Source organism: Pelodiscus sinensis, chromosome 10 (assembly GCF_052426305.1).
Source record: "Pelodiscus sinensis isolate ZL-2025 chromosome 10, ASM5242630v1, whole genome shotgun sequence".
Classification (NCBI taxonomy): domain Eukaryota; kingdom Metazoa; phylum Chordata; order Testudines; family Trionychidae; genus Pelodiscus; species Pelodiscus sinensis.
Window position 1 is genome coordinate 35,762,035 of NC_143061.1, and position 15,798 is coordinate 35,777,832.

The 15,798-nt window shown below is 43.2% G+C and overlaps 1 protein-coding gene across 6 annotated transcripts in view; it reads left to right on the top strand.

Annotated features, from left to right (window-relative positions):
• Nucleotides 1-15,798, top strand: part of TRIP12 (thyroid hormone receptor interactor 12) — a 183,630-nt gene that overhangs the window by 125,595 nt on the left and 42,237 nt on the right. For 4 of the 6 annotated variants that reach the window (XM_075937625.2, XM_075937629.2, XM_075937627.2 and 1 more), the window contains 6 exons: nt 550-741; nt 1,897-2,048; nt 12,570-12,742; nt 13,703-13,776; nt 13,859-14,058; nt 15,468-15,595. In XM_075937625.2, the coding sequence (XP_075793740.1) occupies nt 550-741; nt 1,897-2,048; nt 12,570-12,742; nt 13,703-13,776; nt 13,859-14,058; nt 15,468-15,595 (919 nt within the window). The remainder of the gene's footprint in view (nt 1-549; nt 742-1,896; nt 2,049-12,569; nt 12,743-13,702; nt 13,777-13,858; nt 14,059-15,467; nt 15,596-15,798) is intronic. The other 2 variants (XM_075937628.2, XM_075937630.2) reach the window with 1 other exon arrangement.

Here is a 15,798-nt window from a genome sequence, read left to right on the forward strand (position 1 = left end):
ATAACTCCTGTGCTATAGGGGCTTGTCTTATGTCATCTTCTCAATAGCCCTAAAAGCAAGGCAGTGTTATGTTGAGATTCTTGTTGGAAAGTATGACACAGACTTCAAGTTAATTTAAAATTCCCTCATACTTAAACTACAAACAGTGGTCCATGCAGCATGGTGGGGAAAATTTTTATGAAATGTAGAACATTAAATACCGTTCCTTATATTTTACAAAAAACAAAACAGCATCTTGTGTAACTTTGACTTTTCTAAACGGGACTAATTGCAAACTTGTTCCCCAATGTTATAAGTAAATCTAAAATTTCTGACTTCAGTTATAAAAATCACATTTTTGTGTCTTCAGTTCACTCACTTAGTATGGAATTGTCGGCACCTTCCGTGTAGTAATTTACAGAGTTTTCCTTCATTATTTCTCCTTCTGTATAGGTCTTCCATGCAGCAGCAGGAAAATGTAAATTTTAATCACTGTTTTGTGAAATAATTCTGGGTGTTCTGCTGGGGGTACTAAAGTACAGAACCTTACCTTAACACACTTTCTTTCAGGTGGATGGTGGAGCTGAGTGCCTTGTAGAAATCCGTAGCATAGTGTCTGAGTCTGATGTCTCCTCATTTGAAATCCAGCATAGTGGGTTTGTTAAACAGCTGCTGCTTTACTTGACATCTAAAAGTGAAAAAGATGCTGTAAGCAGGGATATCAGATTAAAAAGATTCCTTCATGTGTTTTTTTCTTCTCCAGTAAGTTCTTAATGTGTTTTTATTCTAGTGCTTTTACATAGTGAGCAGTGTATATCTTCATGATTTAAAGGTCCAGCAACCTTCCAAGCATGAGTGCCTCATTGGCAGAAGTTGTTGTACTAATATGATAACTTGAAAAAAAAGGGGGGGGGGGGGGGTTGGTGGGGGGAGTGGGAATAAAACATGAGGCCTACTTAAGTTCAGAGCCACTGTTGTTCCTCTCTGATACAGACTGGACTAACTGGGGAAGCACCACACAACAGGTGATAAGATTTTTCCGGAATGGCCAGTTGCCTCTGAGGAGAGCAAGAAAGCCATTGGAAGGTTCATATAATCGAGAAGGGTGACATTCAGGCAATAGCCTGAACTGATTTGTTTGTCTTAGAAGTAATGTACGCAATTTGGTTTGGCTTAAAGAAAAGCAAAATTGAAAGATAAAAATGTGTAAGAAAGATTGAATGGAAGCTTCAGGTTAAGTTCCCATAGCTAAAAGGGTGGGATGTAGAGTGAATATTTTAATTATCTAAGGCTGTTGCTGGGTTTCAGTAAACTTAGCAGTGCAGATGACATTCTATGTAGCAAATCATTTGATAGTTTTGGTTATCTTTGTGTAGGCCATTAAGTCATCTTAATATTGCAGCAATTTCAAGAGACACTGCATTAAAAAAATTGATTGTCATATTGCTTCCGAATGCATAAGATCTTTTTAAGACCTAGTATGTGCCAATTTTGTCCCAGTCTTCATTATCAAAAGAAGGACACTTCAAAGAGTGTCTGTATACTGATATCAAACTTTGACATATCATCCATTTGGAGTAAGGCAAAGACAGGCTGTTAAGCTTTTTGGATTTAAGCAGTTGTCCATATGTACCAGTCTGCAATAATTTGTAAAGCCCAATATCTAAACATTTAAGTTGTCATTAAAAAAAAAAGACAATGTGCTTTTCTTGAAATTCAGTAAAGAACCTGGTAATAACAAATTTTGTGGTATTTAATACTGCTATCAGTTTTTGTACTTAGCAGCCTCAGCGAACACAGACACATTAATAACAAAGTAAATGGTTTTGCATAACAGTATGGCTAAATTAACATTTAATTCTCACAAAACTATTCAATAAAAGAAAATATAACTAAAAATGGTACCTTCAACTTCAGCCTCCTGAAGAAGAACCTGTTGGAAGATTAGAACCGGTAGGAAATGCACCTTTGTTGGCATTAGTCCACAAAATGAACAACTGTCTCAGTCAGATGGAGCAGTTTCCTGTCAAAGTGCATGATTTTCCAAGTGGAAATGGAACAGGGAGCAGGTAAGGATTAATGCTCAGGTAATGCCTTTTTTTCTGGAAGTTGCAGGTTTCTGGCCCTTGTCCTAATGCCAATGAAGTTTCAAGCGGTAACAAAACTTTTACCTCTTGTCAAAGAAAAACAGAAGAGCAATTATGCAGCTGGTGGTTTTTCTTTAATATGTGTAAATATAACTATATAGTGATTTGAGCATTGAACTTGGAATTTAAAGATGTTCAAAATATACATTATAGGCCCAAGTTCATAATACTTAAACACAAATTTTTAAACTGAAACTGTTGAAATTTGCTTTCTTGTTTCCTGCATACAAATTTGGCATGCTTGTGTATTCTCTGAAGCCTAAACTGAAGACTGTCCCTCACAGTTCAGTCCAAAGAAAATGGACTCTTACTACTAATTCATAATTTTCTTCAAGTGCTAGTCACAATGTATATTCCACTGTGGGTACAGGTGCTTAGAAGTTGGAGAGTACTATTTTCTCTAAGCTGCACCATAGCACAGCTTCACAGGTGACACCACGCAGCTTAGAGAGAACACTGTCGGAGAGTTCTGAAAGCACTCAGATGGCCTTCACATGCATCCTGACTCACCTTGTGCCTCCAACCAAGGAGATAAAGGGTTGGATGGACCCACTGTCTCCAATTCCTTCTCACAGCTGCATGGTCTGGGTCAGACCCTCCAGTGCTCCAAACTTCAGTTTTATCCCTTTTTATTCTAATTTTAAAGTTGTCCCTCCTCCCCCCACACCACTTCAGTGTTTGAGAGAGATGAGTCAGTTTCCCTGACCTGGTGAGCGTATCTCTCCCTTCCTCCCCACTCAAACCTTGTACGGGTACTGGAGTATGCCTGTGAGTATAGGCTTCACAATTTGTGCTTCCTGTCTGTTCTTCTGAATCAGCGGCGACCACCAATGCTGTTTGTGATGTTGGCTTCACAAAACAGAACATCAAGTCTCACTATCTGCTATATGTTCCCAGGAAGTGCAAGAACTTTGCATTAGGAAGGACATAATGTAAAAGGCTATGAGACCACAATCTGATCCATGCTGGGGACTCCACCCCATACGTGGGCCTGACTTACAAGGAGCATGTCTCCTGCCAAAACATCTAAATCAGGAGAGAAGGAATCTACCCCATAGATCCATCCATTCTTGTCTAGGAATGTAAGTGAGTAGTCGACTACCTGATAAGCAGATGCATATAAGAGAGAGCAGCAAGGGGAGAGCAGGAGCCAGCTTAAAAGCGAGTCTCCCCCAGCTCTGTCTTCATGGGGTGTGAGAGAGCAGGGTAAGTAGAGGCACAGCTGGGAAATGGTGTGAGTACTGTTCCGACTGTTGTGTGTGTCTCTTTGCAATGTACCAAGAGCTCTTGCTACATTTCAAAGGGAGAGGCAGGACCTCAGGTGAGTGGGGACTGCTGGAGTGGCTCTTACTACATTTTAAAAAACAGAGGTGTATTCAAGATAGCCCCCACCCTGCCCCTTATCGACTAATCAAGTAGTTGACATAGGCGTGCGCAGCACATTTCATTAGGGTGTGCACCCAAATAATTTTTTTTAAATGCACTTTGACCCCCCCCCCCCCCCCATTAGCCAAACCCCTGACCCCATTAGCCATGCCCCTGGAGGTAACCCTCTCCAGGCAAGATGGGCACATGACCAAAAGTAAAAAGTGTTGTGACCCCCCCAACCCAAGGACTTTTCTCACCATCCTCCTACCAATAGGGATTAGTTTGCCCCCTCCCGCCAACTCCCCCCCTCCCCATGCAACTATCCTGCAATTGCATTAATCCAATGTGTGTGACATTAATGCGGGGGTGGAGAGACTGGGGGGGGGGGAAGTGTTCCCTCTAAGAGTTTCCTCCCATGAGTAGAATGAATTTTGTGTTGTGCACCGGTACCGAATTCATTTGTCTTGTTTGGATGTGCCATTGTGGCACCCAAGTTATTAATAAATATCTGCCTTTCTCCTCTGCTGCCATGTCTCCTCCCCTTGCTCCATCAACTCCCCTGGTGCCTGCTGCCCCCCAACCCCTCACCCTCCTCTGCTGTCCTGACTCTTTCCCTTCTCACTGCCCTCAGCCTTTTTGAGACCTGCCCCTCCTCCACCAGCCCTTCTCTCCCCCCTGTGCCCACTCCTCCAGTAGCCCCACTCTGCTCAGGTAAGTTACCCATCCTCATCCCTTCGTCTAACACCTCCCTCGCCTCTCTCCTCTAGTGCTGGTCCCTCCCCTGCAGGTGTCTGCCCTTCTGCTTCACCCCCAGAATCCCCTGGTACCTACACCTTCCCTTACCCTTGCAGCCTCCTGGTGCCTCCCCCTTCCCTCACTGCCCCTGCCCCCTTTGCCCTTTTTCTCCTGATGCCCATCCCCTCACCACCCTCTGCCCCCATTCCCCTCATGTCCCTGTGCCCTCACACATGACTTGCTCCAACCCCACCTTCCTCATGCCTACCCCTTCTGTCAAGCCTTCTCCCAGCACCTCCCCCTCCAATCCCCAATGCCCTTACCCTCTCCTCTTCCAGCATCACCTTGTCCCCCCCCTCCCACTGACACCTCCCCTCCTGCCCTTTTCCTCATTGTCTCCACTTCCCCCCTAGCATTTGTCTCCTCTACCCTGTCCCTTTGGTGCCTTCTCCTTTCTTTCCCCTCTCCCCTTCCTCTCCATACAAGCCCCTTCCCCTTTCTTCCTCCTCCACCCTCCCCCACCACAAAAGCCCCTTCCTCTCCCACCCCTTCCTCTTATTCTCTCCTCTTCCCCCCCCCCCCCCCCCCCCCGCCCCCATTACCTTCAACTTCTGCCTTACAGCTGCAGGGCTGGAGTCAGAGCCAGCCCAAGCTGCAGGGCTGGGGAGGGGCACCCCCGGGGCGCCATATGGTGCTTCAGGGCCGGGCAGTGCTGCCGGGACAGGACGGGGCGTCCCTGGGGTGCCGTGCTGTGCTGGGCCGGGGCACTCCCAGGCGCCTTAGGGGCGCTGCGCCGTGCTGCTGGGCTGCGTGGTGCTGCTGGGCCGGGTGGGGACCAGGGCACAAAAATGGCTCGGGCTAGTCGGCCGGAGACATTAGGGTGTGCCTGGGCACACCCAGCACACCCCATGCACACGCCACGCCTATGGTAGTTGATGGAAATTCCATCGACTACATACATTTCAATTAACCAACTACTTAACATCCCTAGTCTTGTCAGGAGAGCAGGGAATGTTCTCGTAACAAGAGTCCTTCCTCTAAATCCAAAAAACATCTGATCAAGCCCTGCATAAAGCAAGCAGTGGCTCAGCCCAAGAGAATTGAGTAAGTATAGTTCTTGGAAGCATGGTTAAAAAAGCCCACAAGTCTAGGGTTCCGTAGGCACTCATTCACAATATGTCAATACTGGTGTTTTCAATACTTCCCAGGGACAAATCCTAGGATGCACTGGCACTGACAGATGGCTAGCTGAGAGCGTTGATAATCCATAGTTCCATCTTTGTCGCAGTGGGTATGGCATAGACTGTCAGTGGTTCCAGCATTTTGGGCAGCCAGGACTGTTCTCGCTCCGGGGTACAGCCAAGATGTACACTTTCTCCTGAGGACATCTTAGGAGTTTCCTATGCATTTGGATCCTATGCATTGGATTCCTATGCAGTTGTAGACCCATTATTCTTGACCTCTGCCATTTTAACTGCTTTATTGGCAAACTCAAGTTTCACAGGGTCACATTGTCATCCCTTATTCTGTCTCTTGAAAAAGATGGGTCTTACAGCTCTTGCCACGAGTAACTACTATCTTTGCAAGGACATCTGTCCCGCTCTGATGCTTTCCCACATTCATAGTTGGCCGTGACTGTCAGTAGAGAGTACACCCTTTTTTCCGTGCTACCACTCCCAAGATCTTTACCAAAGTAAGTACTATATTGGACACCCTAGTTTCAGTCTTCCCTTACCTTAACCGTTAGTTCCATGTTGCCAGATTGTGCCAAGAGGCCAAAGCATCTACTTCAACAGTACTATGAATCCTCACCTCCCTGAGAGTCCGCATTAACACCAAAAATGACAGCCTCAACCTTGCGGACTTTGACTTTGATTGGGGTAACCTTAAATTCTAAGGTCCATCACTGTATGGACTTAGCCTGAATCCTGTTTCTGCAATTATCAACATTACCATAGATGAGCTCATCACCAACCCCGGCGGGTCTGTTAAGAACCCCTCTCTCCTAGGCCGTATACCCTCATGCACTTACATCACCTTTTGAAAGACTCTCCCTTTGTTGCCTATAAGCATGGCTTGAAACTGTGTACCTGCCAAAATGATGATCCATTACCACCATACACAACAATGGCTATACTGGGTCAGACCAAAGATCTGTCTAGCCCAGTATCCTATCTTCCAGCAGTGGTCAATGCTAGGTGCCCCAGAGGGAATGAACAGAACAGGTAATCATCAGTTAATGCATTTGTCACCCATTCACAGCCCTGACAAACAAGCTAGGGACACCATACCTGCCCACCCGGAGTAATAGCCATTGATGGATCTGCCCTCTATGAATTAATATAGTTTTTTAACCTTGTTTATAGTCTTGGCTTTCACAACATCCTCATAGACTCATAGACTTTAAGGTCACAAGGGACCATTATGATCATCTAGTCTGACCTCCTGCACAGTGCAGGCCACAGAATCTCACCCACCCCTCCCAGAATAATCCTCTCACCTATATCTCAGATATTGAAGCCTTCAAATACTTTGAAGACCCCAAGATGCAGGGAATCCTCCAGCTGTGATCTGTACCCCATGCTACAGAGGAAGGCAAAAAACCTCCAGGGCCTCTGCCAATCTACCTGGAGGAAAATTCCTTCCCGACCCCAAATATGGCGATCAGCTAAACCCTGAGCATGTGGGCAAGACTCATCAGCCAGACACCCAGAAAGTTCTCTATAGTAACTCCTATCATCCCTCCATTGACCTATTCCCACTGATAATGAATGGTCAGTTAGTTACCAAAATCATGTTATCTCGTCAAACCATCCCCTTCATAAACCCATCTAGTTTAATCTTGAAACCAAATAGATCTTTTGCCCCCACTACTTCCCTTGGAAGGCCATTCCAGAACCTCACTCCTCTAATGGTTAGAAACCTTCGTCTAATCTCAAGTCTAAACTTCCTACTAGCCAGTTTATATCCATTTGTTCTTGTGTCCACATTGGTATTAAGCTTAAATAATTCCTCTCCCTCCCTGGTATTTATCCCTCTAATATATTTAAAAAGTGCAATCATGTCCCCCCTCAGCCTTCTTTTGGTTAAGGTAAACAAGCCAAGCTTCTTGAGTCTCTGGAAAGGAGCTCCACAGGTTGACAGTGAGTTGTGTGAAGTACATTTGTTTATTTTAAAACCTGCTACCTATCAATTTCATTTTATAATGCCTAATTCTTACCCACTGTGTGCTGTTCCCATCAAAGGGATATTGTCCCTATCATGATGGAAGAATCCCCATCAGGTTTGTGACAGCATTTCCTTTTTCACCTCTGCACCGGGGATGGTTGTTGTCACATCCTTATTGGGTTGGGAAGTGCACATGGACAACAGTACAGCACAAGGCACCTGGCCATCTGGAGAATTTAGGATGCATATCAGTGTTCTGCAACTACAAGCAGTTTGAAGGGCTTGCAAATCTTTCTTCTATTTGAAGGTAACTATGCCCTTGTAATGTCAGAATTTCACAACCGCTCTTATATTTACAAACCTGGAGGAGTTAGTGGTGTGAATGAGTAATTTCTCTCCTTACTAGGTGATGTGTACTGGGTACCAGTTAACCAGTACCCAGGAGCAGCCCCCTCCCTGGGTACCCCACCAAATGAAATTAATGGGTAGCAGGTTTAAAACGAATAAAAGAAAGTTCTTCTTCACCCAGCGTGTAGTCAACCTGTGGAACTCCTTGCCAGAGGAGGCTGTGAAGGCTAGGACTATAATAGAGTTTAAAGAGAAGCTAGGTAATTTCATGGAGGTTAGGTCCATAAAAGGCTATTAGCCAGGGGATAAAATGGTGTCCTTGGCCTCTGTCTGTCAGAGGCTGGAGAGGGATGGCAGGAGACAAATCGCTTGATCATTCTCTGGGGCACCTGGTGCTGGCCACTGTCAGTAGACAGGATACTGGGCTAGAAGGACCTTTGGTCTGACCCAGTACGGCCGTTCTTATGTTCCCTGATTGAAATCCTGGTTAATTAGTTAGCTACATCCCTAGGAGAGGTGATTTCGGCATCCCTGTATGCCAAAGCAATCAGTCTGTGGAACTGGTATATTGGCAATCTTGACTACCATCAGCAGTCTACCTCCCTGGAAATCAGAAAGTTCTAGAAGACTTTCATGCAAACACTTTGCAGTCACTCATGAGTGGAAGCGTCACAACTCTGAAGTCAACAATATTTTTGAGCCATTGGGGAGCCTGCATTAGGGAACTGTTTGTCTCCCCTATATTGATACTCACATGGTGGTATCCACATCTTCCACGGTCAGCACATCTGAATTTTGCCTTCCCTCCACTGCAACATCTGCCTAAAGTTTTGTGCAAGATTCAGCAGGACAGGTCATGAATTACTCTTGTTGCCCCCAGACTGGCTCAATCAGCTTTTGGTTCCCTAATATTCTGTTCTTGCAAGTTCAGTCACCAATTGTTATTTCTACATTTCCTGGTCTCCTTACTTGGGAACAGTAATATCAGGCACCTCAACCTGTGCCTACTTAATCTCTGAGCCTGTTTTTGCATGGGTACTGTCCTTAGAGTCCTCTTCCTCTGAAGGTGTAAAAGTAGGAAGATTTCCACTAGGCTGTTTCTTTGCCAAGTGGAAGTGTTTCTGTCTAGTTGCATCAGACCTATTTCTCCAGAAGTCACAGACGCTGCTTCAATTCCAAGATATAGTCTTTCCTTGAAAACAGCAGACATGTCCATCAGTTTCTTACAGATCTCACTGGCAGCAATTATTACATACCATCTCCCTTCACAGGGTTTATTTAGTCTTCAAACACCCTCTAATAGATTCTGGAAAAGCATAATCAGAAGTTTTCTGCCTAAAAAAGGGCCGGCTCCTCAAAAGGATTTTAACATTTGTTCTCTCAGGACTCACCAATGCTCCTTTTGAATCATCAGCTTCTTGCTCCATGTCTGTCTTCTCTGTTTAAGGTGGCGTTTCTGGTAGCAGTCACCTCAGTCAGGAGGGCTGGTGAGTTTGGGGCATCAGTCATGGATCGTCCTTATGCTTTATTCCATAAAGACGTTTCATTATGTCCACTCTCTCTAAAGTCACTCCCAGATCACCCTGTTTCACCTGATCCAGTCTGTCCACTTGTGTTCTTCACAAAACCACAAACACTCAAGAAGAGAGGAGGCTCCATTCCTTTGATTTTTAGGCAAGCCATCATCTTTTTATCTACAGAAAACAGGCAAAACAGGAAATCCCATAGAGTATTTGCTGCCTGAGCAGAAAAGGTCATCTTATATTGCCAGCGTGAATCACGACCTGTATTTTGCTCTGTTGGAGGTCTAGTCATCCCTTTCCTTTTGGGGTAAGAGCTCTTTCCACAAGAATGCAAGCAATGTTTATGATCTCACTATCTGAGGTGCCTCTGTTTGAGAGAGGTATAAGATTCCTCTGCCAATGGATTTTTTTGCAGTAGCCCTTTATGAGTTCATAGGCCAAAATATCTGCCTCTGAGTACTGCTTCTATATATTCCACTATGAGGCTGAGTGGAATACACATGGAATAGTGGAATACACATGGAAGGCAGCACTCGAAGAAAAAGTCTGTCCACTCGAAGAAAAAGTTCCTTCCTTATAGTAACTGAAGATTAACTGAGGTGTGTGATCCCTATTTGTGGTCTACAGCTTGCCATCCTTTGGATCTCCTCTGAATCTCAACACAGAGAATTGGTGAGACAGTCAGTCCACCAGTAAGTAAGAAGCATGAGGTAAGCCAGGGAACAAATGCAGACCAATGGTCACTGCTTTCAGAATTCTCCAGATTAGAGCCAATGGAGCACATAGTGATCACACATCTCAGTGACTATCTAGTTACTGTACAGTAACTGAACTTTCTTATTTCACTTTGGAAGAGCTGATCTTGTGACACTTCTACTACAATGCTAATGTTTGTATTGCTTAATCTAAGTGAAAATTTAATTTTCTTGGGTAATGATGCTGTTGAGTGACAGTTGCTCACTGTAAATCTATTTTAAAACACATGGAAAATTAGCTATTGTATGTACCAGGTCTATCTTCTAAACTTTGATTGGGGCAGATGATCAATGTACTGTAAATTTAAAAAGGTATGTTTGATTGTAAGACACAGATTTTTATAACTAAGATTTTTTACTACATTCCATTCACTTTTGTACCTGAGTATAGCTACTATTGCAAGATAATCAAACATTCATTGGCTGCCATAGATCTAATTTGCCATAACCTAGCATAAAAACTGTAAGGGGTAATTTTGGTGGGAGTAACTAGCAATCTGTGAAGGCTATGTATGCATTAAACATGTATGACTGTTATGATTTATACTGTCAGACTATGGCATAAGTGTGCAGGAAGGAAAAGTTTTTTTAGGGAGACTTTGATGGTGGGGAAATCTTTGAAAGTATCTCGGCTCTTTTTGGTCCAAGCTTAAATGTCAGAAATGCCTTAAAATGTTGTAATATGCTGCTTTTGCTAAAGGACAAGATTAACTGCTGATGGGAATTACACTTTTCAAATGGGTGGTATCTGCTTTGAATATCTTTCTTGGGAGTAGGAGGAAATATATGTGGAATTTAATTTTAAAGCTAAATTTTGTTACCTCAGGTACTTTTTCTTTGGGGCAGAGCAACTTTCTTTGTTCAGTTTTATACAGGTTGGACCTCTTTGGTCTGGCACCCTCGGGACCTGGCTGGTCCTGAATGAGGGAATTTGACCTCTGGTTTAGCAATTCTGTCCCCCATGCCTGGATCCGCTCCTGGCTCTGGCTGCCACCCACCACATTCAGGGCTCCCAGCCACTGAACCTGCTGGGGCTTTCATCACCCCTAGCCCTTTCCTGCTGGATTCCTTGGCCAGGCTGCTGCCACCTCCCCTGTTGCTGCTGTCTCCAGCTAGACTCCCAGCTGCGCTTCCACCAGCCCCACTGCAGCTGCCATCCCCATTGAGCTACTGTCTCTGGCTGGACTCCCCACCCTGGCACTGCCACCCTGGCAGGGCTGCTGACCCCAGCAGGACTTCTGGCCCCAGCCAGGATGTTCCTGGCCCCACTGGGGCTACCACCATCCCTGCTAGGATGGTTTAACCCTTTCCAGCTGCACCCCAGCCCGAGTGCCACCGCCCTGGCAGGGCTGCTGGCCCCAGCTAGGCTGCTGCCATTCCCACTGAGGCAGTCATCCCAGCCTGACTTCCAGTGCAGTCACGCCAGCAGGGCTCCTAGCCATAAACCCTCACATTCCCTACTCCCAGCCTCTGAGGCTCTCTGGCCCAAGAACTCTATATTCTCTGCTGGACCATAGAGCCCCAATTTTTAGAGGTTCAACCTGTACTACCATAATGGGATCCTGATCTATGATTAGAGCTCCTAAATCAGGTTTACACCCAAATCAAAATATGGCATTAATGTATTATTAAGCATGCTGCACACCTTTTTCACCAGTGTATCCTATGACAAATACTGCATTGTAACTGGTGCATGTTTAACTGAGGTTGTTATAAGAAAATTTAATGTGAGTTGACTAATTAGTGGATCAAATATAAATGTGATCAATTACAGATGCAAATATATCTAGGGTCATTTTGAGAAAAGGAAGTCTACCAGAGACATGTCCTTGCTAGATTAGTAAATTGGTGGTAGACGACACCTGCAGTGAAGGGTTTGAAATTTCTGCTAGTCTTTGTTCCTCTATGGACTTGAAGGTTGGGAGCAACACCAGAAGACTTAGTGTTTCAAACTGTAACAGCAGTTGCTGCAAAATAGATAATGAGTATATGGTATAGAAATGAGCCGAGAAGCAGAAGAAGGAGCATGTGTGGATATTAAATTATGCAGATGCTTGGAAAAAAAACAGATGCAGACTTTAAAAAAAAAAAACAGATTAAAAGGGAAAACTGAATAGGGATGAAGTGAATTGATAAGAGAAATGTGCAGTACAAAACAAGAAAAATAGCATGAAAAGGTATAAAATCTTCCAGATCTAAATGAGACTCAAAACTCAATAAGGTGAAACTTCACTTGTGACTAAATTTTCAGATGTAAATGCCAAATGTTTTGTCAAAAGCTGCACTTGATTCAGGCATCTAAAAAGCCTTATCTTTTCCTTTTAGCATACGCAGCTCCCACCGAAACAAATAATTTTATTTAGGTTCATAATTTGACTTCTAGTGCTTGGCGTTAAGCATTTGATTTCTAAAATATTAGCCTAAGCCTTGATGTTGTACAATTTCTCAGCCTGTTTATTTTCTAGAATGAGTCAATTTGAATATGTAATGATATAAACAAACAAAAAAGAATAACTCTAGCAACTTTTTTCACAAATTATCTTGAGTTTTTCTCTCAACAGAGGATCCCAAGCTTTAAAATTTTTCAACACTCATCAATTAAAATGCCAGCTGCAAAGACATCCAGATTGTGCTAATGTGAAACAGTGGAAGGGTGGACCTGTGAAGATAGATCCACTGGCTTTGGTGCAAGCCATTGAAAGATACCTTGTAGTTAGAGGTATTTATATCTTGATACTTTGTAGCGTGCTGTAAACTGCTGATGCTCAACATATTTAGAAATAACCAAAACCAATAAGATGTCATGTTAAAGTCTACATTTATTTATTATCTCACCACTATAACTGTCTGGGCTGTATTAGACAGAAGACATTATATTTGTTTAGCTATCTGGTTGGCTTTGTCTAGACTGGCAAGATTTTCCGCAAAAACAGCTGCTTTTGCGGAAAAACTTGCCAGCTGTCTACACTGGCTGCTTGAATTTCCGCAAGAACACTGACTTCCTACTGTCTGAAATCAGTGCTGCTTGTGGAAATACTATGCTGCTCCCATTCGAGCAAAAGTCCTTTTGCGCAAAGCTTTTGCGCAAAAGGGCCAGTGTAGACAACTCAGATTTGTTTTGCGCAAAAAGGCCCCGATCGTGAAAATGGCGATCAGGGCTTTTTTGCGTAAAAGCGCGTCTAGATTGGCACAGACGCTTTTCCGCAAAAAGTGCTTTTGCACAAAAGCGTCCATACCAATCTAGACGCTCTTTTCCGCAAATGCTTCTAACGGAAAACTTTTCCGTTAAAAGCATTTGCGGAAAATCATGCCAGTCTAGACGTAGCCGTTATAGTTACAAAGTGAGTAAAACCTAAGGGTTTTCTCTTTCCTAAACACAGGATTTTATATTATTAGTATCAAATATTGCGTTGCATATGATATACATTGCTACAGTCTGCTAGTCATCCTGCAGGTTGATTCTGTCCTCCTAAAAAAAAAACTTTCTAATGCTGGTACTAAAATTGAACATGAGACTTGCACCTCCTAAATACTCGATCTGTTTTAATGAATAGCTGATAATCTTCAATTGATGAATCTTTGGAAACAAAATAATACGGGATTAATATGTACATGTGTTGTGAATAATCACTTAAATTATTCTGAAGTGCAAATAAGGACATATAACTTGTCTTGGTAGGATATGGAAGAGTCAGAGAAGATGATGAGGACAGTGATGATGATGGATCCGATGAAGAAATAGATGAATCTTTGGTAAATTGCTATTCTTTGTATAGAGTTGTATGATGAGACAATGAACCTGCTTCCTAATCTGTGTTTCCTTCATTTCATGGAGGCTGCTCAGTTCTTAAATTCAGGAAATGTGAGGCACAGACTGCAGTTCTACATTGGAGATCACTTGCTGCCATACAATATGACTGTGTATCAAGCAGTTAGACAGTTCAGTTTACAAGCTGAAGAGGAGAGGGAATCTACAGATGATGAAAGCAACCCTTTGGGAAGAGCTGGAATTTGGACAAAGACACACACCATATGGTAAGCCTGGCGAGGGAGCAGTGAAGTATCTCTGAAATTTTGTTGAAATTTTAAAGGGACTTGTATATTAGGGATGTAACAGTGTAGTCGATTAACCGATAAGCAAAAGCTTATAGGTTAATGCTATAGACTACATGCATTTTCCCACTCTCATCCCCCCGCCAGTAAATTTTTTAGCAGGCTGGCCAGCAGCCCAGCTCAGTTGTGGCTTGCAATGGGTCTAGGACCTACCCCTGCTGCGTCTCTGCATTTAAAGTGTATTAGGAGCTGGGCAAGCAGGCAGCCCAGCTCAGTTTCAGCTCTCGTTGGGTCCTGTGAGCGGAGTTGGTTTTTAAAATGGATCCCCTCATGGACCAGCTCCCACCTGGTACCCTGTGCTGCTGCCTCTGATACAGAGGCAGCAGCATGGAGTGACAGGGGGCTCCTCCGGAGTGGGGCCAGAGTGCACTGGCTGCTGGCTCCACCCCTTGGGACTATAGAATAATTGACGAACCAAGAAGAATTTGTGAGGTTACCTGACGATTAAATTAACCAATATTAACATCCCTATTTTGTATATACTAGGCCCCAAGACTGTTAAAAGCTACTTACAACAGACATGCTTTAAGTATGCTTTTTTGATCACCAAGCAAATGTGATGGAAAAATACGTAGTTAGTGGGGACCTACATACAGTACCAAAATCTGATTTAGCAACGGTTAACATTTTTGGACTAATATAGCTATTCTAGTTGATGGAGGGGAAGTGCTTGGAAATACAAAAATAAAAGGGTTTCTCAAATGGAAGATGCTAAATTAAGGGAAATATTTTTCTATTAACTGTGAGCAATTACAAACAATAGAGGAAAAATAGCCTGCTGCTCAAGGAACATTTTTGTGAGGCTTAAAAGTATTAATCACTTTGATAAAGCTTAACAAAACATGCCATACCGGATTGTTTTCTTTTAGTTTTGTTTTGATTAAGGAATCTGCTGGGTATCCAGCACATTAGGTATCAATTGTATTTTCTCACTTAAGGCTGTAAGATCCTTGAGGGAAGGGGCTATGTATGATTGGTTCTGCATAAAGCAGATTGATGTTAGTGTCTTTATAGCTGTTTGCGCTTATTGTGCATCAGAGTATGAAACTGATCAAGTACAAAGACCATGTTTTGGACTGAGTACATTTCCTCTGTCCCTGTTACACAGTACATGAGGCCAGTCGCTTGTTTATTACTCGCTTCCCCTTCAAGTACCCCAATATGTTCAATTTTTTTATCCATTTGGAGGCTTCATCAAATATCTTGTTAGTGCTTAAACTTTGCCAGTGAAGTGAAATTCTGGTAACCTGAATCAATCTTCTGTTAAATTTGCATTTCTTTTAAGGTGTGTTTAGAAGTCTAGGATCATATTCATGTTTCACAATTTGTAGGTACAAACCAGTTCGAGAGGATGAAGATGGTAATAAGGACTGTGTTGGAGGTAAAAGAGGAAGGGCACAAACTGCTCCCACAAAAACTTCCCCTAGAAATTCAAAAAAGCATGATGAGTTGTGGCATGGTAAGTGCTTGTCGCATGAGGAATATATAGGATTAGTTGTGACACAGAACAGTTTTTTCCTGTTTTTGTATACTTTTATTAAAAATTGTATATTCACTTCCTGAATTACAATATAGTTTATACCAGGCTTTGTTGTGAGTTTAAAAAAAAAAATGTATATCCAAGAAGGTAACTTCATTTATCAACTAATTTTGTTTGACAAT